General features: G+C 52.0%; 12 protein-coding genes across 12 annotated transcripts; 3 read left to right on the forward strand and 9 right to left on the reverse strand.

Moving 5' to 3' along the window:
• Nucleotides 1-873: 873 nt before the first annotated feature.
• On the reverse strand, nucleotides 874-3,605 carry CC1G_11075 (hypothetical protein; the record flags this gene model as incomplete). Its single annotated transcript, XM_001832398.2, has 3 exons — nucleotides 874-1,087; nucleotides 1,189-3,313; nucleotides 3,371-3,605. The coding sequence occupies 3 exons, from the start codon at nucleotides 3,603-3,605 to the stop codon at nucleotides 874-876; spliced, it is 2,574 nt and encodes an 857-aa protein (XP_001832450.2).
• Nucleotides 3,606-3,769: 164 nt separating this feature from the next.
• CC1G_11076 (N-acetylglucosaminylphosphatidylinositoldeacety la se) lies at nucleotides 3,770-4,767 on the forward strand. The gene is made up of 3 exons (XM_001832399.2): nucleotides 3,770-4,130; nucleotides 4,180-4,270; nucleotides 4,317-4,767. Exons 1-3 carry the CDS (start codon nucleotides 3,823-3,825, stop codon nucleotides 4,755-4,757), a joined length of 840 nt encoding a protein of 279 aa, XP_001832451.2. The 5' UTR covers nucleotides 3,770-3,822; the 3' UTR covers nucleotides 4,758-4,767.
• Nucleotides 4,768-4,812: 45 nt separating this feature from the next.
• Nucleotides 4,813-5,532, reverse strand: CC1G_11077 (hypothetical protein; the record flags this gene model as incomplete). Its single annotated transcript, XM_001832400.1, has 2 exons — nucleotides 4,813-5,284; nucleotides 5,339-5,532. 2 exons carry the CDS (start codon nucleotides 5,530-5,532, stop codon nucleotides 4,813-4,815), a joined length of 666 nt encoding a protein of 221 aa, XP_001832452.1.
• A 425-nt stretch (nucleotides 5,533-5,957) lies between these two features.
• CC1G_11078 (hypothetical protein) lies at nucleotides 5,958-6,593 on the reverse strand (the record flags this gene model as incomplete). The annotated part of the gene is made up of 2 exons (XM_001832401.1): nucleotides 5,958-6,123; nucleotides 6,187-6,593. 2 exons carry the CDS (start codon nucleotides 6,591-6,593, stop codon nucleotides 5,958-5,960), a joined length of 573 nt encoding a protein of 190 aa, XP_001832453.1.
• Nucleotides 6,594-7,604: 1,011 nt separating this feature from the next.
• On the forward strand, nucleotides 7,605-8,141 carry CC1G_11079 (hypothetical protein; the record flags this gene model as incomplete). The annotated part of the gene is made up of 1 exon (XM_001832402.2): nucleotides 7,605-8,141. The coding sequence occupies one exon, from the start codon at nucleotides 7,605-7,607 to the stop codon at nucleotides 8,139-8,141; it is 537 nt and encodes a 178-aa protein (XP_001832454.2).
• Nucleotides 8,142-9,742: 1,601 nt separating this feature from the next.
• CC1G_11080 (cytochrome P450 monooxygenase pc-bph) lies at nucleotides 9,743-11,816 on the reverse strand. The gene is made up of 6 exons (XM_001832403.2): nucleotides 11,541-11,816; nucleotides 11,125-11,484; nucleotides 10,601-11,063; nucleotides 10,141-10,536; nucleotides 9,964-10,063; nucleotides 9,743-9,898 (listed from the first exon to the last, which is right to left on the reverse strand). The coding sequence occupies exons 1-6, from the start codon at nucleotides 11,800-11,802 to the stop codon at nucleotides 9,821-9,823; spliced, it is 1,659 nt and encodes a 552-aa protein (XP_001832455.1). The 5' UTR covers nucleotides 11,803-11,816; the 3' UTR covers nucleotides 9,743-9,820.
• Nucleotides 11,817-13,715: 1,899 nt separating this feature from the next.
• On the reverse strand, nucleotides 13,716-15,143 carry CC1G_11081 (glutathione S-transferase; the record flags this gene model as incomplete). The annotated part of the gene is made up of 9 exons (XM_001832404.2): nucleotides 14,989-15,143; nucleotides 14,893-14,925; nucleotides 14,778-14,834; nucleotides 14,576-14,723; nucleotides 14,326-14,519; nucleotides 14,103-14,266; nucleotides 13,973-14,052; nucleotides 13,829-13,922; nucleotides 13,716-13,772 (listed from the first exon to the last, which is right to left on the reverse strand). Exons 1-9 carry the CDS (start codon nucleotides 15,119-15,121, stop codon nucleotides 13,716-13,718), a joined length of 960 nt encoding a protein of 319 aa, XP_001832456.2. The 5' UTR covers nucleotides 15,122-15,143.
• Nucleotides 15,144-16,989: 1,846 nt separating this feature from the next.
• Nucleotides 16,990-18,386, reverse strand: CC1G_11082 (hypothetical protein; the record flags this gene model as incomplete). Its single annotated transcript, XM_001832405.1, has 2 exons — nucleotides 16,990-18,293; nucleotides 18,347-18,386. The coding sequence occupies 2 exons, from the start codon at nucleotides 18,384-18,386 to the stop codon at nucleotides 16,990-16,992; spliced, it is 1,344 nt and encodes a 447-aa protein (XP_001832457.1).
• A 554-nt stretch (nucleotides 18,387-18,940) lies between these two features.
• CC1G_11083 (hypothetical protein) lies at nucleotides 18,941-19,740 on the reverse strand (the record flags this gene model as incomplete). The annotated part of the gene is made up of 2 exons (XM_001832406.2): nucleotides 18,941-19,495; nucleotides 19,540-19,740. The coding sequence occupies 2 exons, from the start codon at nucleotides 19,738-19,740 to the stop codon at nucleotides 18,941-18,943; spliced, it is 756 nt and encodes a 251-aa protein (XP_001832458.2).
• A 244-nt stretch (nucleotides 19,741-19,984) lies between these two features.
• Nucleotides 19,985-23,003, reverse strand: CC1G_11084 (hypothetical protein). The gene is made up of 12 exons (XM_001832407.2): nucleotides 22,760-23,003; nucleotides 22,642-22,701; nucleotides 22,485-22,584; nucleotides 22,298-22,413; nucleotides 21,892-22,240; nucleotides 21,659-21,836; nucleotides 21,390-21,602; nucleotides 20,783-21,335; nucleotides 20,563-20,725; nucleotides 20,329-20,505; nucleotides 20,192-20,267; nucleotides 19,985-20,127 (listed from the first exon to the last, which is right to left on the reverse strand). Exons 1-12 carry the CDS (start codon nucleotides 22,906-22,908, stop codon nucleotides 20,081-20,083), a joined length of 2,181 nt encoding a protein of 726 aa, XP_001832459.1. The 5' UTR covers nucleotides 22,909-23,003; the 3' UTR covers nucleotides 19,985-20,080.
• A 1,963-nt stretch (nucleotides 23,004-24,966) lies between these two features.
• Nucleotides 24,967-26,563, reverse strand: CC1G_11085 (ubiquitin family protein). The gene is made up of 5 exons (XM_001832408.2): nucleotides 26,519-26,563; nucleotides 26,249-26,443; nucleotides 26,081-26,135; nucleotides 25,245-25,824; nucleotides 24,967-25,193 (listed from the first exon to the last, which is right to left on the reverse strand). Exons 2-5 carry the CDS (start codon nucleotides 26,384-26,386, stop codon nucleotides 25,058-25,060), a joined length of 909 nt encoding a protein of 302 aa, XP_001832460.1. The 5' UTR covers nucleotides 26,387-26,443; nucleotides 26,519-26,563; the 3' UTR covers nucleotides 24,967-25,057.
• A 198-nt stretch (nucleotides 26,564-26,761) lies between these two features.
• On the forward strand, nucleotides 26,762-27,276 carry CC1G_11086 (hypothetical protein; the record flags this gene model as incomplete). The annotated part of the gene is made up of 5 exons (XM_001832409.1): nucleotides 26,762-26,767; nucleotides 26,820-26,841; nucleotides 26,897-26,937; nucleotides 26,992-27,072; nucleotides 27,130-27,276. 5 exons carry the CDS (start codon nucleotides 26,762-26,764, stop codon nucleotides 27,274-27,276), a joined length of 297 nt encoding a protein of 98 aa, XP_001832461.1.
• Nucleotides 27,277-27,620: the final 344 nt, after the last annotated feature.

The raw sequence follows: 27,620 nt of genomic DNA on the forward strand, positions 1-27,620 counted from the left end.
TTGTTCAGCCATCGATATCGATTTCACTCAGCTCACGACTCTATTCCCAAACAAGACAAGCTGTCGCATTGAATGAGAACCTAGTAGCGTCCCAAGAAAGCGAAAACACTGCATAGGATAGAAAGGTGAATGACGGGCATAGCCATTGGAATATGGTGTGCAAAAAGGGTACAGCAAGGCCTGATAAGGGGGCCCCGTGTTAGCAGTGAATACACCGCCAAAAGGAAACAAATGAAAAATGCAGTATAGCGGTGAAAAAGATCCTAGCCATATCATAAGAACCATAAGAAAACAAACATAGCATCCACATCCTCGCCTCCTCAGGCCAACGACACGAAGTACGCCACCTCAGAAGGGGGACAACACTGTCCTACCATGCAACCTCAAGGCGAGGCGAGGTACGCATACGCATATCTGTCCTGCCAGCAAAAATGTAGCAAGCAAGGTAGCGCAGTAACGAGGAGGAGGATCTCCGAGCTCTGATGCATCTGTAGAGAAATGAAGGGAGGGAAAGAAAAGGAATACAATGGTAAGTTTCCACACAGTCCACAAGAGTGCTGAAAGACGTTTACCGCAGCTGGAACCAACACAGGACATCACCACGCATACAGTCCTGGCAGGCCTTCAGCAAAACGAGACAAAAGAGAATGCTCAGAAACTACTCCCGTGTCTCTTCATTCCCCACAACCCTACACCCCACGCAGCACGGCCTCTTGTGTGCCTGCCTCCCGGTCGTGCCCTCTTGGTTCCTCTCGTTCATCGTCCACTCGCCCGTGCATCCCTTTCATGTCGGCTGAGCACGAAGTGAAGGAACGTACCTATCGGCGAACGACGAAGGAGCTCCAGATGCCCTGTCCCAACCCATGGTCCAGATCAATCTTCGTCATCCTCGTCGTCGCTCAAGTCCAAGATGAGTTGCTTGGATTCTTGTTCGAAACGTGGCCAGACTGACGGCGAGGGTGTCGGTAGCTTCACCTGCGGAAACGAGGGCAAAGGCGCCTTCAACTTCAACCCAGTCCCGTTGACAGTCGGCGTTGAGGTCGCGCTTGAAGCCACAGCACTTGCTGTTGAGGCTTCCTCCGAAGACCTAGGAACCAGGGTAAACAATGTCAGACAATCCCCAAAACATTCACCACCCCAAAGGTAACGAAATAACGCGACCAAGCATGAGCTGTTTTGGTCACTCACCGCTGCCTATCGAGTTCTTTGAGCTTCGCTCTCAGAACATCCTTTTCTTCCTTAGTCTTCGCCTTGAACAGCTTCTCCATCACAGACTTGATTTGCGCAGCAAGTAGTTCTAACCGTTTCGCCTTCAGTTCCAGCTCGACTGTGTTGACGTTGTTATTGGTGGACGTGGATCGGACAGTGGCAGCAGGAGGTGTCGGTGCCTTGGTTGGCGGTTGAGGTGGCGTTTTGGATCGCGCCTTGACTCCCGCGATGGCCGAGCTGATGAAGCTCTCCGCGTCAGCCATGATAGAGTCGACTGCGCCGTCGGATTTAGCTTTCACCTCCACCACAGAAGTGGTCAGGGAAGAGATCACCACGCCGTTCATCGCGTTCGGTTGATGTTGCTTGGCCTTCTGGCTCTCCTTCACGCGCTCGCGCAGGCGACTCTCAACCTGCTTGGAGTCTGCAGTCGGGTTCCCATTGACGAGAGCGGGCGATTGCGTTCTTCTTGTCTGTGGCTGAGGGGTCGAGGAAGACGACTGGCGCTGAGCAAGTTCCAGTCTAGACCGAGCGATCTGAGCTTCCAGCTCCTTCTGACGAGCCAGCAGAGCCTTGAGATCTTCTTTGGGGTTGCTTGAGGGAGTTGGTTCCGTGTGAGTGGGCGAGGACTCTGAAGGCGCGAGTTCGCGGACGACTCCAGCCCCTGGCTTCGTCGCTACCGTCAGAGTTGGAGAAGTGTCTGCGGTACTAGGCGATGCGGGGGTAACAGTCTGGACCGGGGAAACCTCCATGTCATCATCGATGTCCATATCTTGCTCATGCACGATGCCAGCGCCAGCCGGGTCGACAGGAGGCATTTGAAGCTGTATACTTGGACGTAAAGGCGCTGACGCGTGCTGCGATGACAGCGGGCCTTGGGGTGGGAATGCGTGACTAGGGTGCAGGGTTTGTTGGGGCGCTAAAGGAGCGATAGGCGCTGAGGTCTGGGCTGGAGAAGCAAGTGAAGCCATCCGTGCCTCCTGTTTCAATGCCCTCTCCCTAGCGAGTCTGGCCTTCTTCTCCTTCTTAGTCTCCTTCTTCTGAGCTTCGGCTTCCTGGGCGTCTCCCTCAATCTCCCCTTCCTCAATCTCGCCAACACCAGCACCAGCGCCTACACCATCAACACGATACCACCATACCCGGATAAGATCCTCCCGTGGTTTCCCCTTGAGCTGGTGTGATTTCATACCGGCGTAGGCGGCTCCTAGTCGTGGGCTCTCCCAAGCTCTGCGCGCCAAATCCGAGGTGGCAAACTCGATGAGAGCCTTGGCAGCTGACGTATCGATAAGGACCTTGAGCGGCTGCGTCCCGCAGGCCTTCCTGCACCAGGAATTAATGAAATCCACACTGCGGTGAGACTTGGGGAGTTGTTCCATAACGAGTGTCCGTGCGGGGTTGGGGATGTAGGTTTTGTCCAGGCTGTCTATCTTGAAGACGCCGTGTTTGCTATTGGGGTCCTGATCGGGTTTCATTCCGATAGGGACATTAACTTGTGGTGGAGGTTTGGGAGGCAAACCATGCATGTCAGCCTTGGGACCGGTGGGGATAGGCTTATTATTGACTGTAGGCAGAACCGAAGAAGGCAGTTGGGGACCAGGTGGCAGGCTGGGAGGGGGGATCTCGGGCTCCGGGGGAGGGTAATTCGCGGTCATCGGATGATAGGGCTGTGGCATTGCCAGTTGAGTCGAGGCAGCTGGCCAGGCCATCGTGTCGACCCAGGTCGCCACGAAGGCGTTCGTTGACTGTTGTTGGATTTCAGGTCCTGGATAGGCCCCGTTTCCGTAGTACGATGGGCCTGCGGGAGTAGACTGGCCGAACATGGCCTGGTTGCAGGGAAGAAACGCAAAATGGTTGTCATTGGGTCCAGGAATATATCCCTCGCGGGGATAACGAGGAACGAGGGCAGGGTGGTGTCGCAGCCGGCGCAAATTCTCTTCCTGAATCCGCTTGATCTTCTCCGCCTTGTTCTGCCGTTTTCTGGCACTCTTGCTCATAGGAGGGTTGGTTAGGCGGTCTTCAAGAGTTCGCCCCTGTTTATTCGGCGGTTGGCCTTCGGTAGGTTGGAGGCTTGTCTCGCGCTTCCGCTTGCCAGGCGCCCTCGGGTGGCCTGAAGAAAATATTTCAGTGAGTGTATAAAACCATTGCAAGGACTCGATATTCTCACTGGACGGCAACGCTCCAGTCGATTGCCCGCCTTGTCCGCCGTATCCATAGCCATCGGGAGAGTTCGCCTCCTGTTCCGCGGTGTGTGACGATCCCTCTCCGATATCCAACGGCGGATTCTCTGGTGACCCTGTAGACTCTGCTGTGGCAGTCAGCTCATAGGCGATTTGGTTTTCCTCGTCGGAATCGTCGATATCTATGAGGATTGGCGAGCTCTTGGTGCCTTCGCCAGGCATCTTGGCCATTCCGAGTTGGAGGTTAGAACGTTCAAGGTTTACCAAACAAGGTTTTGCCTTTAAACATGCATGGCAGGTGGTGGGCGGAGCCAATCGGAGTTCGAACCGCAGGGGTCGCGTTGAGTCTGGCTATTTTTAGCGCCTGTCCAACTCGACCATGTTCGCGCCCCTATCGTTCTTGATAGTATCCCTGGTTTCGGCGCTCCTTTACCAGCCTATGAGCTCGGAAAATGACCTGGCAACAGGAAATGTACTACTGCTCACCGCCCACCCCGACGACGAGGCCATGTTCTTCGCGCCAACATTGCTCGCGTTGACCTCACAGCAGCAACATGGCCTGGTTGACATCGAAACACCGCAAGAAGTCCTCTCTGCGCAGCGGCCGCAGAAGAAAGTCGACGTGTACTCTCTGTGTCTATCTGTCGGTGATGCAGACGGACTAGGTCGCGTCCGTCCTGATGAACTGTCGCGCAGTTTGGACATTCTAGGCGTTCCTGAGAAGAACCGCAAAATAGTTGACCATCCGTGAGTTGCTGTGTTTTCATATAAACCATTAGGGCTGACGTTGGCACAGTCAACTACAAGATAACTTTACGCAGTTCTGGGACTCGTCTGTCATTGCACAAGTCATTAAACCTTATGTCCTAGAGAACCATATCTCGACTGTGTGTATTCCAACACTCGCATGGAGTCCTTCTGACACTTTCCCAGATCCTTACATTTGACAAAAAAGGCATCTCCTCTCATCCGAATCACAGGGCTCTCCCAGCAGGCGTCACACACCTCCTTCGCGACTTGCCTGACAATGAGCGCCCACGTCTTTTCACCTTGGTCTCCGTCCCAACAATGGGCAAATACACCAGCGTATGGGCACCTACCATGGCTAAATTCGACCTCTACTCTTCCAAAGCTCTTCACCAATTTGAACTCCTCGTCGTCAAGATTCTAGAGAAATACGAGATCATCCCGGTGGACGACCAGCCGCCGAAACCACAAAACTTGATGCCAGTCTATGCTTCCGGGGTATCTCAGTATAAACAAGCCTTCAAAGCCATGTTGGCCCACAAGAGCCAACTTGTATGGTTCCGCTGGCTGTATCTGCTCTTCTCCCGATACATGTGGGTGAATGAATGGGTAGAGGTCAAGGTGTAGTGTTTAGTGTAATGCGAGACTGTAATGTTATCGGGTATCAGTGTACAGGTTCTAATCAATGCTTCGACTCCTTGGTCGAACTTGTATGCAGCTTTCTCCACTCCTCGTCAAACTTGTCCAATGCACCCTGGTAACTGTCATAGCTCGTTCCATCAACCTCCGCATTCCAAAAGCCAATCTTCAGGTTCGCATCCGGATCGAGGTGAGTTATCACCTTCTCGCCCTCCCACTTGACACTCCACATTGGCAAATCATATCCCTTCCCTTCAACATCCACCGCCGATTGCAAGAACAGTCTCATACTTGACGGGACCGCTGGAGATGTTTTGGAGACCACATATACTGATCGAATGGTGCGAGGCCGTCTTGCAAACAACACCCCGGTGCTCGTGAGGCCCAGAAGAACATTGAAACTGGCCCATCCCACTCGTTGCATCTTTGGAGCCAACTGTCGCTCGGAGGTTTCGTTCCCGTCGGCATCTAGTATAGGTACGGTTCGCGTCAGCGCGTTCCGTACACTCCAGACTCTATGATGGCTCGGTCAGCCAGGAATAAGCAGCAAAGAACGTCGATGTACTCACGTCACCGTCGAAAGAGCGACCAATATTCCAGCAGTTCCAGCTCTCGTGGCCCACCACGGTATTCTTCGTTTGAACAGAGGGCGGACATGGGAGTAATCGGATAGGTTTCCCCTTGGGAGCTCTGGGCGAAGGATGGCTGGGGAAAACACGCCGCGCAACGAGGCGTTCCTTATTAGAGTTTCTGGTTGAACCATGGTACAGGGAGAAGTAGCGAATCGACCATCTTGCTGGACGGTCTATATATTCACCGGGGCGGTGCTGCGCACAATGTTACCGTGGCGAGACAGCGGGCGCGTTGCCTGTTGCTCGCGAGCGCGTCACACGTGTCGGGTCCTGCTAACCGAAAGCTGTGAGGCAACAAGGCGATTGAACGCGTCCAACAGCGCTTGAGGGGTTGTGGATATCATCCCAAAGAGACGGAGCAACTTGCGAAATCCATGCAGATGGTAGATAGGGGATAGGATTATGAGAATAGGTGCGGAGTTAATTTCACTTCGAATTCCGAGTACAAGCATTAGAAGGGAACGGGAATCATAAAATGACCGGACTCACCGACAGAAATAGAGACTGGGCCAAATCACGCAACACAGGAGCCTCGGAAGCCGATGAATTCGTACCACTACGACAATGCCTCCTTTCTACTCGAAACACCAAACGCCCCGGCGTATTTCCTCAAGAACGAGACACCTTTGCCTTCCTTCGATGGCAGTTTCGATCGCACAAACGTGCCCAATTTGGCTCCAGCTTCGGAAGAAAATGGGGAGAGGTAGAAACTGGCAATGGCCCTGTAATAGCGAGTGACTAAGAACACACAAGATGACGCCCCAGAATCACTGCACATGACTCACCAAAGAGCTCCTTGGAGGAAAGGACTAATAAGCTGATCCCTTGCGGTCGTCCACAACACCTTTTTCCATTCCACCTCGATTGTTTCTACTGGAACTAGCGCTGTGGAAGCCGCTGGCGACAATTCCTGCTCAGATTCGACCAGTTCGACTTTCTCGTAACTGGCTTCATCATCCTCACCCCCTTCTTTCGACGGTGGTACTGGTGTTATCGTCCTCGTGAGCTTGACATAGCGCTGAATGCTGCGCACATAACTGTACTCGAAACGCAGGTCGGGGATGACGTTGATGCTTGGGACTTTCATTCGTGCACTTCGGTGCTGGAATTCGCCAGGGTAGTCATCGTAGGCATACACAGGCTCAAAGCGATGGTCTTGAGGAAAGTAGAAACCTTTGCCCGATGCCGCCATCGTTGAGGGCGGTGGTCGTCGTCGAGGAAAGGAACCAAGAGCGGATGCCGGCCAGTTGCCGGACCCCGCGTCAGCGCCGCCACTTCCAAGAACAGAAGCCGAGTGCCCGTCGGCAAAAGCCGACATAGAAAAGGCAGCGCCCGACAAAGGTGCGGGCTCACTTCAAGTTCGACCACGATGATCAACTCCTGCACCAATCCTCATATTTAACAATGCTTTTGAAGGTCTTTATCAGCAACTTTACTAATGGCTTTTATATAGGTGCAGGCTCGACTTCTGTCAACAATATCCAAGCGCCCATCTCTGAATCTGTCTTCCCTATCCAAGTGGTCGTCAATCTGCCAGACATAGCTCTCATTCAACATGTTCTTTTCTTCACTCTGGACTACCTTCTGGAAGCATATCGATCTGACAGGACTGCACCTCTGGGCGCCTATGGAGCCCTTACCCTGGAAAAACCGATGCTGCCTATCGTTAAGCGCCCTGCCAGAGCCAGGGCTGTGCAATGCGGAGTACCAACGCCGCTGCTGCGGACCTGTTCAGCATTCCCATCATGGACCCCGACATGTGCACTCTCGATCCACGTCATACCACACTGCAAAAGAGCGATGCGCCTCGTCGTTACATTCCCTCCTATGCCGCTCCATAGCTTATGTATAACCCTTGACCACCCTCCAATCCACCTTCCAGAATGTCTTGGGCTGTGTGCTTCACCAGGAGGAATACAATGCGTTTCGAAAGAAATATTGCAGTAAACCTGGATACTGTACCGGTGTACCTTGCCTCCTGTTAGAGCATTCGATCTGGTTCTTGCCGCCGACGAAGCTGATTCTGTATGGCTCAGGCTGTAGATGCTATTGTTACTCTTCGACACCAGTGCTCGCAGCGACTGAGTCACCCGCCGTATATAACACGGCCGACCCCTGAACCACGTTTCGCAACGAACCCGCTCCATACAAGCACCCCCCCCCCCCCCCCCGCCCCGAAGTCAACTACTGCGCAATCCACAGCATGATGCAAACTCACCTCCACGGATTCCTCCACTATTCCCAGATCCCTCAGCCGGAGGATCCAACAATCTTCTGCCCGTTGATCTGGGATCTCCGCGAAGCACCTGCGTCCTCCGCTCGGCTTGCAGCTCGACCTGAATCGCCGTTAACCACACGCGAGCTCAACTCTCCCGCGACGCAACCCTCAGTAACATCTCTCGCCATCACCTGCGATCTTCTACTGGCCTCATGGACGATAGAAGCTCGTAACTCGCTTTTCGTGACCATCAGCGACGTTCTCCGGGCTGTCTACGTCGCACTTCACGTCCCCATTAAGACTTCCGAATGGGATACCCTATCCAGAAAACAGCAGGATAGGATTCATGAAGCATTTCAGCGCCGTTGCAGGCTTGCAATCGACCCCGCCCAGTGCGAAGCCGCTGGCGTGATGCGCATTGATTATTTGGGCCATCACACCCTATTCGGCGGTCTTTCGCCCTCGTTGGAGACAGACAATACGTGTATTTTGAGTTTGAGGCGACTTCCTCGGTCGCCTTGAATCTCGACTGCACTTGAAGCCTGTCAGCCACGATACCCTTCTGGTCGCTCTTTCTTTGTCTTTCTTCGGGTGCTTGGATATAGGTAAATTCACCTGCTCTCCGTACCTTGGAGAACCTCACTGATTGGAGGTTCTAGGATACACACTGCGAGCCCATTGATCTCGCCTTAATATGCAAGATCCTCTTGCTTTGTTCTCGACGATGCTTGTTCATCGAGACTGGACTGAGTATTTATACTTGCATTGGCATTTTGGCAGTTCCGAGACAGTACGCTACCACCGAACCTTCCCTTCTTTCTTCCTCAGCTCCGTTCTCTTCACGCTGCTGTATTGTCTCTGTTGCTAAATCCATGCTTTCTTGACCTTTCTTGATGTCATTTGGCGATTCGGACGTGGTGGGTGAAGAAGGTAAAGCGATGACGACTGCTACATGGACCTCGACTTGAAGCTCCGAGTCCGGCGATTCCGAATCCTCGACCTCTGCGTTCTCCTCAGTCTTGTGCCCTTGCTCGACCCCTCTCGTTGGATGACGATAACGCACCCGTCCCCTCTTCAAACTCCAACCGCTCAACCAACCGCTTCCACTCCGTGATCCATCCGTCCCTCTAACCACTGGTGCCTCCTGGCCGATCCTGTCGATCCCCGGTGCACATGCCACACCTTTGCTTCTTTTCGCCACCACCGAATTAGGACTTCCAATAAGGTTCACGCTGACGCTAAGAGGCTAGCATTGATGTCAGACCCCAGCCGTCAATCGAGCTGAACCATATTATATTGGACCGGAACTTGCAAACTAGAGGTTCAGGATAGGGGAAAGAAAGATCGTATGGCACAATAGAAATGGACAGAGTGATATTGAGTTGACGCCCATTCGCCGTGTCCCTGGGCACGGTATATAGACCATGCGGGGTGTAACATACCACCCGACATTCCATTGGAGAAGAAGCGATAATGATATAAACACATACTTACTTTGCGGAGGAGGCTCTGGTTCCATTTCGCCCCTATTCCTTTGGCAGTACCAAGCGCCGGGCGTCCAGATCTAGTAGGATAATCGGTCCACACATCCCAAAGCGTCGGCCTTTCCTGCGTTATCACCCTCCTCCCCGGCACCATTCCACCATCCCCGTTCCTAGTATGCTCCCGTAACCTTCGGGTTGTTCGATAGAGGGTATACAGCGCGAAAGAGATGGGAAGCGCGATAAGAGCGAATAGAATGGTGATGAATGGGCCGCTGTTGGGGGAATCTCTTCTTCTGCCATCCATTCCAGATTCTCGCTTTCGAAATCCTATGGCCGTGCGGGGAGCAATGGAGACGAGGAAGGACTTGGAGAACCCACTGGAATCGCGTGCAGCAAAGAAGCTTGTTTTTATCACCACAGATACGATTGGTTTCGTCTTCGAAGAGTTCGTGATATGTCATTCACATGTCACGCCCCATAACTACTTAGTTCAAGTCGCGTGGAACCCTCTTAATTCGGTGTGAGTCGGGCGAAGAGTGCCTGTATGTGAGACCATATAAACTTGCGTGGCAATAATACGAAGGGGTCGCTTCGTGACATAGTCATATCTAAATATACATGTTATGATACATATTGACCAACATAAGGGGCCAAGAACTGTTAGTACTGTAGTTGTCATGAAAGAGGGGGTTGGCCAATGTACAAGATACCAAAGAATCAGAGCAGTACGTCGCGTCGCTTGATGCCAACGTTGCAGCCTAACGGCTTCCGCAAGAACCCTTCCCTAGTCTCCAGCTAAGAAGAGCAAAACGAATCAGTTGACGAACACTCGAGTGGTTCCCCAAGATAACGAAACTCACCGGCTGGTCCGGATCTTCCAATACCAAATCGTAGCGTCGCATAATCGAGCCAATAATAATCTGAAGCTCCAAGAAAGCAAGATTGCGGCCAACGCAAGCTCTGCATATTCAAGATCCGAACGAGAATGAGACATTAGCCTCGATTCCTATCCACGCTAACAAAAGACCGTGACGCACCTCGGTCCAACCGAAAATGGGTTAAATGTCTTGTGCATCATCGTCGAATCGCGCTCGAGCCAACGTTCAGGGCGGTAGTCTTCAAAATCTTCACCCCAAATGTCAGGGTCGCGATGGATGGTATAACTGGGAACGCTGAGGACGGTGCCTTCTGGGAAGTGTTGGCCCCGAATAGTCAACCCTCCTTCAGGAACCACACGGGGGAGACCCAAAGCGGATGTCGAATGCAATCGAAGGCCTTCGTAGATGCATGCATCGAGGTAGGGAAGTTGCTTGACTTGAAGGCCTGTTATAACTGGTTCTGTTTCCGCACCGAGCTGTTCGTCCAATTCCTGGTGCAGTTTATCCTGAGCTTCTCTATTGCGAGCGAGGTAGTACAAGATGGCGCAGGTTGAGCTGTGTAAGTGGTGGGTCCGGGTAAACAGTTGAACGAGATAGATGGAGTAGATCAATCACTCACTTGGACGTCGTATCAGAACCAGCGATAAGTAAGGTTAACGCTTCTGCCGTTAGCTCCTCCTTTCCCATGGGCTTGCCTTCGTTATCGCGGCCTTGTTGCAGCTTGCTCAAGAGGTCGACACGGTCCGTGGGAGTGGCGAGACGCTTTGCAACTGCCATGATTGCAATCCCTGCCAGTGTTTGGACGTCCTTCTGCCCGCGCGAATACCAAGGGAGACGCCGCACGAAGGGTCGCCACCATGCGGGAAGAACACCCATCGACATGGAGTATTCACCTCGACCATTGAGAATCTGGACGGCTGGGATCGAAATCACGTCTTCGCTGGAGAGCTCTTTGCCGTAAGATTCCATGACATGGTCTGGTTTTTTTGGGACAAGAGCGGAATCTCTAGCTGCCTCCAGCATACCAAATGGGGCACCAAAGGCGAGATCACCGACGATGTCGAAAGCAAGATAGTTCGCCCCTAGTATGGAACTGGTTAGCCAATGACATCAGCAGGCTGTCGTCGATTCAGTTCAACTCACAGGGTAAGCAGTCAAGCCAGAGCCTGTCACCCTCGCCCCGCCAACCTTCGCCCTCTTCGCCAGACATCCCTTTGAGAGCCATGTCGTAGAGCCGGTCCCACTGTCTAATCAAGGTGCTAACGTAGAGTCGGATTTGGGGTTCGAACTCGACGACGCTTTTCTGCGAAAAGATATGAGAGATAATCTTCCGCTTGCGAGTATGGTCTGTGCGATCTCGAGTGTTGAAAACGCCACGTCGGATAGAGACGAAGGCGTCATAGAATTCGGATTTCAGAGCGCCGTTGCCGTGAGCGTAGATGATGCCCAGGGCCTCGGGGTCTGCGATCGACACATGATTGGGCGCTATGCGCACGATAGGTCCTGTCACGGAACATGGTCAGCGCACGGAGCCTTGAAGTGGGTCTCGGCCGACATACCATACTTCTTGTGCATCTCGTGCACAACCTCTGAGCGATGGCCATTCTTGCTCACCCAGCCCAACCAAGCGTCTGAGAATTTGGCAAGGAAAGGGCCAGGGTAATGGCGAATCTTCTTCGTGTCGACGAAGTATGGAACAAGATGTACCAGCAGGAATCCGGCCAGCACTATCTCAGCAAGAAGGCGAGGATTCGAGAGGAGGCGTTGAGGAAGTGAGAGGAGGTCGAGAGAGGGGAGTGCGAATTCATGGTGAGACCCCATGGCGGGTATGGCTGATGGTCCTCGAGATGCATTCTTGAGGTCTTTAAGTATCCGAACGGCAATCTATTCAGAACAGGATAGAACGGTTAGCGGTCTTAGTTACGTAGCAGGAGGAGTACAACCAGACCGATCAGGCAATTGCCGAGCAGATCGAATATAGATCCTGACCGCCCCAAATGGAGATCCATGCCCTGAAAGAGGATTTCCCTTCCATGAGATCCGTCCATGGTTTCAGCTCCATCCGGGCAGGTAGAAGGTTGTATTCGTTGAGGAAGCACTGTGTTTGACGCCCTGTAATGGATAGAAGACATTTCTATGTTCTATGCCATGATTGTGGACCTTTTTATGGGTTCATCGTTTGGCAGAGGTTGTCGGCATCCAGGAGATGGATTATAAATGCCTTAAAAAGCAAGGCTAATATCACCTGTGGAACCCCCGATTAGCAGCCCCTTGAAGAAAGGAAGCGCACGAAGTCCAGGAACGAAGGCGACGGAGGCGGATTGCAAGACTCGTGATTGGGAGCGGTTCCATTGAGCGAAGTGGGGTTTCACCTGTGCCGACATAGTTTGTCCATGTGGCTAAGATACTGTGGAATCTTGTCAAGGCTTTGCATTGGTATTAAGCTGAACGCAGGTACTCACTCGATGGATGTAAAAGAGGCAATTCCGCTCGGGATACCTCAGATCAAGCGCCCCCATCTTCAACCCGCAAATGGCTATCTATCTCAAAGACCATCTGGTTCATGCAGAGGGACATTAATGTCTCTTCTTCTTAACCAGCAACAATCAAAAGTGATCCCGACCAATAGCCATATCAAGCCCGCATTGAATAGGGCCCCCAGAACGTGGCCTTCTCAATACATAACAACCCGACACAGAAGCGTCTAGGCTCGTGAGGAGTGTAAAAAGAGACGTGAGATCCAAGTATACACAGGATCGCACCTTGGAGACTCACTACCCGCTGCCCCTCGATAGCCACCGATTCCCCGTCACGGACAACTTTCCTTGCCAGATAGCCTCCCCTTCCGGCGACCCTGAACACTTTCTTGATCCAATGAAGTGTGCAGTGCGAATTTCGGGCCACCGTGGTCGAAGGTAAAGCGGCATTTCCACTTGATGGCCATGATGATGATTGATTGGCTTGTTGCCGGTTTGTGGACGCGTCTATTTTTAGCCCGTTCAGATATGCCCATGCCTTTGATTGGAGGCTGGAGACAAAAAACATAGCGAGATTCGACATTGGTTTCTGTCGACTTTGAACAATACAACCTTTGCTTCGGAGGCTGTTCCATCCCCTAGGAAATAGGAGATTAACTACATCCACGTTGGTGACATCAAAAGCAACGCTCCTCGAACTCAAAAAAGAGCCAAACTTGAAGTCTGTTTCAAGTCGCCGTGCCAAGATAGCAAGCTAATCAGGAATAGGATTAGCGCATAGAAGATTCGTTGATATGCTCTTCAAGGCTCGAGCGTCGCCGTTTGAAAAATTTGGGAACGCACCCCAATTCACGGGTATCGGCGGTATAGCTACTACTCCACGCTCTTGCTATTGGAAGAAGAATCAGAATCAAGTTCACATCCAAGTTTCGTCTCAAGACAACGCGAAAATTGACTAGAGATACCGGCAACTCAGACGTCGACACATCGCGGACACTTGATGATGACCTCGGGGTGGCGTTATGTTACCCGAGGTCCTCATCGAACGTGAACATAAACACCTACCGGCTACTGAAAGATTTAGCACGCTGCAAGTGGTGCCATTATCGGGTTAAAGCTGGCTCTGAGCGGTGGAAGACTCGTTTCCCTCGCCTCCTGTCCATTAATTCAAGACCTCGCGTCAAAGACAGATGGATTCAATTGCGTCCATACTTCAATCATGATTGATACCTAAGGCGAGCGCAAAACCGGTGATACTCAGAGCGGTTGAATGTCAGGAATGGGTCCGACCGGCACGATTCTTGTGGGGTTGATCTACGAAACAGGATTCAGCAAGACACAAAGTCGGGGAACAAGCCGAAATGACTCACAGATGTGTGAGACCAGTAATAGTGTGTCTTGATATGGTCGAAGTTGGTCGAGTCCTTGAACGCAGGAACGTTCCAGTACAACTTCCGCAGCCACCTGGGAGAACTTTAGACAATGATAGAGCCAAAGAAAGAAGTAGAACGCACGAGTGGATGGCGGGATACCCGTCTCGGATAGTTCTAAAGTTACACTTGAAGTGGCCGACATAGACGGGATCGAAACGTATCTATTGCAAAATCAAGCCTAGACTGTGACGATGCGAACCTCGAAACTCACGATAGTAACCCAGAGCCGGATGTCGGCTTCCGTCAAACGGTCGCCGACAACATACTCCTTGCCTTCCAGAATCTTTTCAACCTTGTCAAGGCTGTCGAACACCTCATGGACAGCTTTTTCATAGGCTGATTGCGTCGTGGCAAAACCAGCCCTATAAACACCGTCTAACGATGGTGGTCAAAATTTGCTTAGCTTAAGTGTACCCGAGATGCGTAAGACGTACTGTTAATTCCGTGGTAAACCCACTCGTTGAGGGAATCGATCGCGACTCTCAGCTCTTGGGGATAAAAGTCAAGCTTTGCCTTGTCTTCTGGGAGAAGGTGGTTGAAGGCAGAGTTGAAGAAACGAATGATTTCTGAGCTCTCGTTGTTCACGATAGTTTGGTTCTTCTTGTCCCAAAGGATAGGGACGGTAAATCTACGAGCAAATGTTAGCCAGTGATAACAAAAACCACGGACAGGTGGGAAACACACCTTCCAGCGTAGTCCGGATCGGCCTTCAAATAGAGATCTTTTACGTGCTGCGACTGGTGCAAGGGGTCAGGATCTGTCCCAGGATAGTCGTCTGCAGACGCGAAAGGCCATCCGTGCGCTCCCATACGCGGAGAAACCGCGGTCACGGCTGTGGACGCTCGTTATCAGACACCGCGACAGGATGAAAGTTTCCAAAACTTACGGATGATGTCCTCAAGACCCTTCAGTTTCCGAACAATCAACGTCCTGGTGGCCCAAGCTACACACGGTTCAGTTGACATTGTCCCAACATCATTCATTTGAAAGAGAAAACGTACGACATGCGTATGAGACATAGAGGTGGTAACGATCTGCGAGCATGAGTCTAGTGAGTCCGATGGAGTCCAGAGGAACAGCTGTTGTCGAATACCCACCGCGCTCAGGCTCGAATTTGCCACCACGTTCGATGGTATTGCGGAAGGCAGATGCCTGCCGCTTGAAGGATCCATCGGGATCTCTTTGCATCTTGGAGATATCAGATTGGGAAGATACATCTCTGGTGGCCATTGTAGCAGCTCTCTGGTATGTTGGAAAGGAGAAATATGGAGGGTATGACACAAGGTCTGAACGCTTTATATCAGAGCGCCCTCCGCTCCATATCGACGCTCGCCCATTCAGTCTAATGGCACGTGAAGGCAGTGCTGAGTACGATCTCGCTGCTCTCTGGAGGAGAGTTCTGCTTGAAAAAGGGGTTCAATGACGAAATCCTTTGTCATCGTGGCTTGGAGACTTACCAGACTGGGTTCATTGTTTCCACGACAAGGGGAGCGGTACTTTCCAAGGTCAGAATGGAGGGAATGTCGACTCTCGAAGTGGATGGCCCGCTTATATGTCTTTAATTTCGAGCGTCGTCGCTGACAGAGATGATGACAAGGGCGACTATGTTGAGGAGGCTAAATATGTCAGCGCTTAACGGCGTCATTACACATTCAAGCCGAGAGATCTGATTGGCTCGTGCTGGGTTCGAAGCGGGGGTGAAACATGGCCGGAAGCATCCGAGCCTTGGCCCTTGTGTTTCGGTTTCAAAGGGTTGAACAGGATTTCGACTGGCGTGTCGTTGCGGTCGACTGCAGCCGCTGGGAGGCTCCGAGCGTTGACAATCCCTCTAACTGCTATGTTCCTCCTCGGAATATACGACTGACTGGCAATACCTTATCTGCTCCTTCAAGCACTCTTTCCAGTTTCCAAACAGGTCCTGAAAACTCCTTATCGTGTCGTTCGCCTCGGGATTCCAATATCTGCAACACTCGAACATTGTCGTACAACGTCCCAAATCTCCGAGGACTCTAGAACGAAAATTTGAACGCGTCTCTGGCTCCCAAGTCCTATTTTGCCTTAGCCTGCTGCCGTACTTTGAGATTCGAGAACGTCAGTGACTCCGGTTATCTTGGGAACTCAAGTTTATATATTATCGTCACGGCCGAGTACGTAGCTTTCACGTAACATTGGTGTCGACGTCGAAGTCGACTCTCATGACAACTGCAGAAGGTACTTTGACTTTAGGAACGGCGCGTCCTCGATGCTCTGTTCTCGTCCTCTCACGCGGTAGTTTTCTGGCGACGCGTACCAGGAAAACGGTCCAGGGGCTTGAAAATTTTGCTGCTCAACGAAGATAGCATCTGGAGGTCCTCACTGTCAGCTTCCCAGAAGATCTCCCTTCCCATGTTGTCTATGACGAGATTTCGATGAAAAAGTCGAAAGTACAATTCGCCTCATCATCTCGCTTTTCGGTGTTTGAGGGGAGGCGCCCAGCCAGGGGACATAACTCAGCCGGTATGGAACCATACTTGAATTTGCTACAGACGGCGATCGCCCGTGCTCGTTCGATATCGTAGGTGAGTCTGACTCTATCTACTCCGCCCCGTACGCATGTTGAGGTATTCATTGGTGGGAAGGGCTCGTCTCGCGTTCATTTCATAATTAGTACTTACACTGACCTATCGGCGGAATTACCACTGGCAGAGAGGGGCCAGCCGCGGCGAGGTTCCTGGAATAGCGGATACTCCAAAACATTGTGCGATTGCGTGCGAGGCGCCTAGTTCCCAATTTAACACCCATTAGCCCCCGCGAACGTGGCGCAATAGTGTTGAATAAGCGCCCATTAACTGCGTTCACTTGCGATGTTTTGGTCACAACATCGAAGCTCGCGCTCACCTCCGACTTTGTGAGAACACTTCAACGTGGCTTCCAGTCCTACGAATAGAGCGATCATGCTTCATTTCATTATGTTCGCGAGTTCCAGACCTACACGCAGGACTGGTCCTAGTCATCTTCTAGGTAGCTTGGCTACTTGTAAATAGGATATTGTGAGTACATGTCTAGGCCTTGCAAATCTCATTTCGTTTCCCATCGATCGCGTTTCAACCTAAGCCCCTCTATCGAGCAACTTTCATCGTGATCTCCACTGGAGGAATCCATCGCTTGAAATCTCTGCCAAACTCACTATCTGTAAGAGATGACACACAAGCCTCCCAAATAACATCTCGCAGCTGGCAGGCGCTATTCTCGAGTGAAACCATCTTCTTAAAAGCGCTGGTCCATCCGAACGCTCTGAGGTCGAGCAAGAGGGGATTCGAGGCCGGCACGGAGATCAGCCACGCCGCGCGCAAGGCTTTAACGAACTCGGTTACTTCAGGCAAGATTACATTATCGGCATCAGGTTGGTAGATCGACGGAACGTTGTCATTGAAGTCTGTCGTCGAGGTGATCGCGGTGCTCGTGGTGCAAAGAGATACTACCACGGAAGGTGGTAGGGTGATGTTTCGCAAGAGTCCGGTGGAAGGCCTCCAGTGATCGGTCTCGAGTTCGAAGAGTTCGAGCGAGGGAAGGGAAACGCGTTCGTGCGAGGCTCGACTGTAGAAGAGGAGCTTGTCATACCCTGGAAGGGGTGTGTTTAGCTTTAGTTCTTTGAGGTTCGTCAGGGCTTTGAGTACGTCGAAGAGTTCTTCCGCAGTTGGAGCATGCACCACGTTGAGCTCAAGAGAGGTCAAGCTTCCCACACGAAGCAGTGAAGCATTCCAGCCAAGGATTCCTCGAGCCTTGAGTCGAGAGAGAATCGGCGTAGCGCCTTGAAGAAAGTTCGCAGGGAGGGTGTACGGATCAACGGGGTTGTCTGTGCGGTATCCTGTGATTACGAAACTCTGAAGCCGCTCCATTGTAAAGCCTCGAATATACCGTTGGACACAGTTAACAAAATCGTCGCCATCGCTCAAAAGGAGCTGCAGTTCAAGTTCTTTGAGACGACTGGCGAGAGTAAAGATCCCGGTGGCAACTTTGAGGGGGACGTCGAGAGGAACTTGCATCGACAATGGGACACAATGCGACCGTCGCAACTTTTCGTGGAGGGAAAATAGGTCCTGGAATTCGAACCAGTGGAAGTCGGACCAGAGTCCAGGACAACTGAGCGCGACTTCTCTCCAGCGGTGAGAAACGAGGGTAACAATTGTCCAGTCCCAAACGATTCGTGCCAAATCTCGAGTGGCATTGCGCGGGTCATTTGTGTTAAGGAGATCGTGCTCGCGGATATCTTCGATCGATTCGACCGGTTCCCAGCTGATCTGACGACAAATGAAGAAGATGTAAGAGAGAATCTCCACTGGGAGCTGATAGACAGGAAGCTTCTCGTTTTTGCTCCGTCGACGGCGAACTTTTGCATTGATCAGCATTTGGCTTAGTGGCCCTACGATTTCGCCATCAGTCAGTGCTCGGGGACAAAATGAAAAGGAAACATACCAGAAGGGATGACCTTACGAGGCCATCGAAGAGAAGGCATGTTAATGAATGACTGCTTTCTTCACTGGAAGTGAATGTCAGAGGGTGGCTTTTGGCTGCACAACAATTGTCGTCTTGGTCGAAGTGTTCACGAACACACCGCCCGATCAGGTAGTAAGGATCAGCGATCACATGACCGCGCCGCACTCAAATTTCCCGCGTTGCCTCCGGTCGGATGCCAAGCCACGCCCACAGTCGCGTCGGGTGTTGGGAGAGCTCGCGCTCAAGAGGACGACGTTGATCCCAGCGAGTCAGGAATATCATCCAATCCAAAGGGGTAGAAAAATTCTCGTCAAAGACCTGGTGCATCCTCCAGCTTCTGAACGCTTGAAAGGGACCGTGAGGAACCCCAAAGCTTGTCCTGTACGACTCGATTCTTCGACCACCAAGGGCGAAGCAACGTCGAGGGATCGATTCTGCCACCCAGACAAGTCGCATTTGCGTGTCCTCCAATGACCAGGCGCCTTGTGAATGCAAATGGGGTGTATTAGGCTGCGTTATACCGTCGGTATCATATTAGATGGTGGATATGTAGTCGTGTCGAAAACCCTGCGGTTATCGTTTTTGAGTCGTGGTCGCAAGGGGCAGCAGTTGTTTCCACTCCTCCGCCAGCTTATCCCTCGCCTCTTCCACAGTCGCATACTTGGTCCCACTAACCTCCGCTGAGCGCAGCGGCAGCGAGAACCTCGAATTCAAATTCGCCCAACTCGACCGCAGAATAATTTCATCGTTGCTCTGCCCCGGTTCCAACCACGATCCCTTGACGGGGTAATCATATCCAACGTCTTTAGTCTCCGCTGCAGACTGGATGATCAACCTCCGAACGTCTGCAACGGGTTTTGTGCCAGCCGGGATTTCGGGTGACGCGAGATAGACAGAGCGGATGAAGAGTTGGCGTTTGCCTAGCAGACCACCGGCGAACATGCAGCCTGCTAGGACATGTGCTACGCAGAGTCCACCGCGTTGCCAGGCTGGCCGTAAATTCCATTCGACTTTCTCGGTTTCCTGGCCGGTGGAGGATTCGGAGGCGGGTATCTTCACGACTGTGGGTTCAGTCCAGTAGTTCCATGTTGAATGCGCTGCAACTCCTCTGTATATCCGGGTTATCGACTGTCAATTATTAGTGAGCAGAAAGTCATGACAGAACCACGCACGTTATACCGAAGACGCAGAGCAGTAGTGCACCAGATCCAACCGTCGTCCCCCACCATGGCATCGGACGCTTGAATAGCGGTCGTACATTTGGATATTTCGAGAGGTTGGCCTTGGGTATCTTCGAAGCCATTGTTGAAGGTCAAGGATGACGGCAGGGAAGAGGTTTGCGCAACGCGGTCCGAGTGGAAGGTGCACGACATCCCGACTTCGAAGCCAGGAAAATGGCATCAATTTCACTGCCACCCGTTGATGGCATATCCACTCGAGTCTGGATGGTTTTAGGGGCTTTCAAGGTTCCTTGACGTTCCCAACTCAAGGCGCAACAATAGAGACAGAAATTTTTCGAATTTTTTGTCGATCTTGAGTGAGGATCTAAATTACACTATATTACAAAACTTGTACTAGAAAAAAAATGTGTGCAACCCAAAAGCGAGAGCAAGAATAATGCGTCACAACAAAAAGTCATTCCAATACGTATAACGCAACTTCATTATATGGGACGTCGATCAGGTCGTGGTAGAAGATATGAAATGGTTCTTTTTAACCGCAGTAGCTATTGAGAGGGCATCCGACAGCGGTACCGTAGGCTAGAAGAAAGGAGAGGGTTGTAAGTATGGAGCTTTGGAGGACAAGAGCAAAGAGATAACGTACTGGCTCCGTCGGCGCCAACGATAGCGAGGAGAGCTTGCAACACACCACCGAGACCCTCACCGGCAAGAAGACCAGCCTGTAAACAACAACCAATCAGCTTCAGTCTCCAAACACCCCACAAGTAAAAAAGAACATACGGAGATGGGGAACATGTACAAGTCGAAAGTGGCAGGAGACCTCTTCAACCAGAAGAAGTTGAAGATGGAGCCAACGGCCATGGCAATGGGGTAGTAGACCTGAGGGACGACAAAGGCAAGACCGATGGCGTTCCAGTTGGGGACCCAAGCGTGGTATTTCTTGGGGATGAGCCAGTGCTGGAGGGGCAAATGCGTGAGTCCGGGCAGCCTTACTGGAGACTGAGAGGTACTCACCCTAGCGAAGACAGTCAGGACACTCGCAATACCGAGGCCGATAGCAGTGTATCCGGATGAGGGGGGAACGGGGAGACGGGGGCGGGTGACAGCGAGAGCAACAGCAGCCCATGCAGCGACGGAAGGAGCACCGTACGTGCAAAGCTCACCCTCAACTTCCTTACTGTTGAGATCGTCAGTATACATCCTTCCCACCGAAACCAACAGAAAAAGAACGTACAGGATACAAGGAGTAGCCTTGGTGAAGAGAAGGAAGAGACCGCAAGTGAGGAAGACAGCGACGACGGAACCGCAGAGCTGAGCAATGAACTGGTTCCTGGGCTTCGCACGGAGGAGGTAACCAGTCTTGAGGTCACCACACATGTCGGAGGCTTGAGCAGCAGATCCAGCAGCAATGATACCAGAAACCAAGTTGATGGTCTGAGCAGGCTGCTCAGCCATACCAGTACCCTTGGAGATACCACCGAACACAAGCTGCGAAGCCTTGGCGACAGTGGACACCGGGTTAACGTCGGTGTGACCGGCAGATTGCACAGCGATGAAGGAGAAGATGAAACCGAGGATGAGGGAGAGGAGGGCGGTGCCGACGTTCATGTGGAACAAGGTGGCGAGGATGGCGACCGAGGTGATGGTGCTGGCGAGTAAACCCACAGACCACCAGAGGAAGGGGACACGGTCTTCATGGGGAGTCTTGTCCTCATCGTCTTCGGGGTTTCCTCGAACGAACCAACCGCGGGGGTCGAGGTACTTCTTCAACGTCGACGCTTTCATGGCTGTAAATGACGGTCAGAGCTCGTGTTAGAATTCAGCCGAGGAAAGATACCCACCAGTGAGGAAAGGAAGCAAGCCAACGAAGATATCAGCGAACGAGTAGAGCAACATGATGAAGACACCGGGCCAGAGGAGCCAGTATCGAGGAGAAGGACGATCAATGTAGTCGTCAGTGTTGGTGAAGACCATTGCGTAGTAGCTGACATATTCGGGGAGCTCGGGATTGGGTCGGCCAAACGCCAATCCGTTCTTGATCAAAGAGGGAGCAACTGGGCGCAATGTCAACATACGACTCGTGGGAGGTCCAGAACGAATGTGCACTCACTGATACCCCAAGCCATGATGGCACCACCAAAGAAACTCCAACTGGCGTTCAAGCCGCTAAGCATACCAGCACCGAAGAAAGCGGGGGTGAATTCGATAATCCAGCCATAGTTCTCGATTGAGATGGCACCCTTCCATCCGAGCTGGTAGAGGGTCCAACCAATGTGCCAGTCATAGATCTAGACGCGAAGATTAAATCTAGTCTCGAAATACCAATCAAGTGGCCGAACTCACGATACCAGGGGCGTAGCCAGTGGCGACCTTGTACGCAAACACGCCAAGGAAAGTGTACAACAGAGCCAAAGACTTCTTCTTAGCGACCACGGCACCAGACTTTCCTTTGTGCAACTGGCGGATAGTGTAGGCAGTGGCGGCGGGTGTGGGGAAGGTGAGCTTCTGGTGGATGATGTAGTACCTTCGGAGGGGGATGACGAAGAAGACACCGAAGAAACCAGCGCAGACAGTGAGGGCGATCAACTTTCCGATATCCTTGGCGGGGTCTTCGGAGAGCAAGTCCAGACGGTACATGGCAGGGACGGCGGAGACGAACAGGATACCCAAACCACCAGCGGCAGTTGCGGCACTATCAAAAAGAGGTATTATCAGCACATGAGCGGAGATGTATAACGCGGAAACTTACGTCTGAACAGTACAGTTCTCCTTGGGTCCAAAAGGTCCACCCAGGAACTTGCCCAAGATGCCCGACTCAGGGACAATCTTGGACACGGACTTGAGGATAGCGAAACCGAAAATAGCCTATACAACCATCCAGACAACCAGTCAATATCCTTACTACCATCGAAACACCAGGTAGGAATGTAACGTACACCGAACAACTGGGCACCGAAAGTGAAACCAGTCTTCAAACCGAGATAAATGTTGGACGAGCCGACGACGGCACCCAAGCAGCATCCAACGAAGATGGCTCTAGAAACGGAAGTTAGAGCCAAAGAAGACGAGACTCCGTCAATCAGAGACACATACCGGAAGGTGAGTTGATGAGTCTCGATTGGCTCATCGGGGTCCACGGGGAATGGGTTCGTCCTGTTCGATACCAAGGGTCAGAGTTCTGCAAAGATCGAAACAAGCAACGAGAACATACACATCATGGCCTTCGAACCCTTCGTCCAACTGGTGGTTGATGCTGCTCACAGACGAGTCTTGTCGCTTCTCGTCGAGGCCCTCTTCCACGTCGGTCCTCTTCCTGGACTCGAGCGCTCCCGGCTGGTGATCAACGGCGGTGCTTGCCATGCTTCCCTTCTAACCGTACTAATCAAGTCGGTCTAGATGTACCCGAACAACGCCCACGTCAAAGCTGACGGGGAACTCGTGTCACAGAGGATGGGTGAGGGGGGCGGGAGGGGAAGTCGAGAAGACGGGGTATTCAACCGAGGATGAGGCCGTCCTTTTGAATGAAATATCCGGCGTCCATAAGCATCCACTTCGTGTGTAGATAGAAGCAACACCTGTCGGAGTCAATTAGGCGATAGAGTATCCACATGGGCATGGTTGGATCTGGGCGAATGGACGTGAGGTGGAACTTCTTTCTTTTCTTAGGTTCACAAGCCCAAAATGAAGGGTGTCCCATCTGTTACTTTGATATGTCCTGCTTCATGCGGGCGAGTTGCGTACTAGCATCCATGCGGGTACCCTGTCAAACCATGGTGTCGTGTGTTGTCGTGTGGTGACCGTCCCGTCATTCTGAGATAACAATACGTATGCGCGGAAGGGACTGGCGGAATGTCGGTGAACCCAGATGCGAGGAGAGGCGGTTCCAGGTTGCCTCTATTCACGGGGTTTCGATGCACAGGGTGTAAAGCAAAAGCTGGGCTGTCGGATTGGACTCGTTCCTTTCCTTTTTGGGCGCTTGGCATTCTGTGATGGCTGTCTTTGATCCTGAGCGACCGTGGAGAGAAGTCACTAGTGACACTGTTGGAGTGTAGAATGGATGCATTCTCCCGGGAAGTCGATAAGAGAAAGCTCCGATGTTATGTAGACGGTTACAAGTCTATTGACTGATGTGATTCTAGTAGTAGACTTGGTGAAAAAGTGAGGACTTGACATACGTACTCTTCAAGCCCACCACAACCCGATTTCCCTCCACCGTGATCTCCACGAGTCTACCTTGCATGAGGATATTTCTTGGTTCCGAGAATCACGCTACTGAAGAGAGGAAAGTATTAGCATCCAGCGCGGGGAACGAGTGGAGCGAAGACTGACCAGGTTGCTTTGTAGCATGTGGGCCATCACCAAACCGATGCAAGCACCGCGTGCGACCTAGTCCCCACAAGGTCGAGCTGCTACTCGGCGTATCGCTACACAAGGCTACACACCAGGTGACATCTCGCCTTTGCAATTGAGGGTGCCGCGGGTTTGTCAGAAAGAAGTCTAGTTTCGGATGGATAGAAGGTCATCCTGAATGGATGTCATTCGAGGGCCCCAGAAGCAATTTTTGCATTCATTGGTTCTTGATCGCTCGAGGGAGGTTGCCCCTGAAACGAAGACTGATTGTCCGGGTCGAGCTTCTGTGCCTCGAAGACTCCAACTGGGCTCCTGACAAATGGGCCTTGCGCATCCTTCTTACGCTGAGCATAGTGCAGCACTAGCCTAGATGCTGGTCCTCGCAAAACGAATCTGATAACCATCGAGATGATAATGCCTGATCACATAACATTGGGATAAGCACCAAGCCAGACGAGCCCAATACGGGGAGCAGACAAGAGGATGGACGTACGGTGCAATCTTCCACCCATATGGTCCCCGGTCAAACATAGAGTGTGGTTTCGGGCGAAACACGGAGGACGTGGGCATTCAATTTGCAATGTTGTCGCCAAGGGAAAACAGCATTCAAGAGCGCCTGAATTCGCCCGATGTCGAAATAGCACGCAACATCATCAGATTCGCGGGGCGCGCATGCTCGCACCATGTCGACTGCGACGCGACCTCTCAGAGCACGATGGTGGAGCAGCTTCGGGTTTCAAGTCGGAGTTCATCGCGGACTTTCGACGTTTGCCTTGATGCTGTCGGCGTTGTCGTCGAGCCCCTCAGACTACCACGGTTGCAATTTACGGGCAAGCATTGTCTTGGTCTTCGGCATTAGCGTTGGGACGGTGGAGCGAGCAGTGGTCGTTGTATTTTGTGAACGCGTTCATTGTGGAGGAAGAGATGGAAAGACGCGAACTGTCAGTAACGCGACTGCGCAGGGACAAGTTTCGCAAATGACATGGTACATAGGCTCGGATCCGAGAGTACTCAACTCAGGTTAGGGTTTAGTCCCTATTAGCGATATCACCACCCATAAACTCCAGAATAGCCAAAAGATAGTCGAATTACATGGCCGGAAACTTCAAACCAAAAGCCCAAATGTTCATTATGTAGAAAGCAGCGCGACTGGGTTCAACTATTGACCCGCCATCCCATAAATCTTAACATGGTCCCGAATCTTTGCAATCTGGTTGGCCGTTAACGCGCCCTTGGTGGCGCACAAAAAGTCTTCAAAGGCTTGGTGGAAGTCGGATTCTGTGACGAACTCAGCCCTATTTCTATTGTCAGCCGTGATATTTCTATGGAACGATGATGGCCCTTACCTCAGGAACGCAACTAGTCTCTCCCAGAACTCAGGGTTGGCGACGGTATCATGGTACGTGCTCGCCAGGCTGAGTTCGTCTCTTAGGACCGGGCTAATAGGATCCGCGGCGACTGAATCCAAATCCAGCGTAATCTCCTTTGGCTTCTCTTCGAGGGTATCGTTCGACGGGGAAGGACTGAGCACAACCGACGGTATTCTCTGGTGTTTCCTCCCGCCGGATGGTTTAGCGTTGGGATCAAGGGATCCCCCAACGGAACCGAACGGGCTACTCATTGAACTTGCGGGTGTAACTGGTTGGGGTGCAGCGATTGTCGGCTCTTGTGCTTTCTCCGCTGCTGGGGCTGCTTTGAAAACGAGGTTGAGTGTGTCGCCGTCCTTGACGTTGTACTCCTTCAGGAGTTTCTGGTCTGCGAGGGCTTTGCCTTTAAGAAGGATACGCTGGTGTTCGGCGGCGGGTAGGACGTCGGAGTGCTTCTCGTGGAGGACGTTCTTGATAGAGAGGACGCTGTCCGTCAACGAGACTGGGAGGGTGTAGGCAACGGGGGGCTTGAGAGACTTGAAGGTGAGGGTGACGGTGGCTGGTGGGTCGGGAGAAGGGAAGACCGGGAATTATAGAAGCGAGGTGGTGGCCAATGATTTTAAGTTTATAGATGCAGGGACAAAGCACACGCAGCACCATCGTGGTGATCGATGAGACCAAGCCAAGTGCCAAGGAGGAGCATAGCCCACAGAATCAATGCCGACGCGTCGTGTCCAAGGGAGAGAAGAACATAGAATTGAAGGGTCCATCAGTGATCTATGTTCATAGACTCATTAACCGATGGCCGCACGCACCTCCTGCAGTGGAAGATTCGCCGACTTTACGCTCTGGCACGGGAGGAACAGGGATCTACACAATGTCTCATGTTAGATCGACACTCAACAAAGGCTCGCGACAAAGATAAAATCTTATCTAGCGCGTGCTTGGGCGCCAGAATGGACGAGTAGTGATAATCAACTCACCCCTAACACTGGAACCTTTCGCAGGGAACTTTGCAGGGGCTGGCGATAGTCGTCGTTGTAGGTGATTGGCTGTCGACCGATAGTGTTCAAGAAAGAGCGGGCAAATGCTTGTTCAGCCTGGAAGTCTGCTGATGCCATTCTGATCGTATGGGGTGGTTCAAATACTGCTCGTCAATGTGTCTAGATTGCGAGTTCCTGAATGATCCCGAACCGTTGTGAGACGAGTTACATTAGTAATGGCCTCAGAATTCAATCTATAAATCCACTCACAGACGTTCTGGAAGACCGAAAGGGTCAAATGGGGTCGGACTTTTACAGCTTTTGCACAGCTACTGGAGTTCGTGGAAGTCCAAGAGAAACAGGGGCTTGCCAGTCGATTTGGAAGGGCTCGGCACAGCCCCAAGATGCACGTGGCTCCGTTCCCAGCTGGTCACGTGTTGCATGGAGCCGGGAATCCGCGCTCAACGTTCTGCACGACGACCACGACGGCGACGACCTAATTAACCAACAACAATGGCGGTAGGTTCACAGCGTACTCTTTCTATGCGCTGCTTACTGACGTTCTCTATAGTCTGGATTCAGCTGGAGCGGAGGTTTGTCAGGCTCTTTGCTGGCGTTGAAGCAATTCTGATGCACAGTCTTCCTCAGGACGACCACGATGCTTTGCCTATTGGCAAGAATTCCAGAAGGTGAGCAGAACTCTTGACCTTACTGAAACAACTCAATCTAACTCCCAATTCCAGTGCTACGCCCAAACTGACTCGCCAAGGGAATGCAGACCTGCTGCAAACGACTACCTCGAATGTCTCCACCATCCTAAAGAGGTGCGTGACGCTCCCTAACCGCACCAAACACAACTAAAAACATCTATCTACCCACAGACCCAACGAGCATTAGCCATCGAGAAGGAGTACCTCCGCAAAGTCGACAAGGCCATCAAGGAGAGCAAGAAATCTTCTGAACCGCTGGCAGAGGGTGTCGTCGTTGGTGTTGGCCTCATCAACCGAGAGGGCTCGGATAAGTCATAGACGGCGATATAGAGTGGATTTTGTATTCCGGCGGCTTGACTCGCTTTTGGCAATAGAAGGTCCAGTTTTCTGATGCCCCTCGTTGAACTCTCGTGCTGCCCGACTCACCCTTCAAGAGGTCCTTCCTCCGTCAATTCCCGAATTCTTTCTTCAGTGGACTGGTGCATAACCACTATGATGCGTGTCCATTTCATTGCTGTCGTTTCCTTTGCGTTTCCTGAGGCGAACGATGTACCTAGAGACCTCTTGAGGCTTCCCACCCTTTTGCCATACTAACATACGATTTCCAGAGAAAGCAAACACTTCATTGCATAAATGGCACGGTTACAGGTGTGTACCTACTA

This window comes from Coprinopsis cinerea (genome assembly GCF_000182895.1).
Source record: "Coprinopsis cinerea okayama7#130 chromosome 9 map unlocalized cont3.9, whole genome shotgun sequence".
In the NCBI taxonomy this organism is placed as follows: domain Eukaryota; kingdom Fungi; phylum Basidiomycota; class Agaricomycetes; order Agaricales; family Psathyrellaceae; genus Coprinopsis; species Coprinopsis cinerea.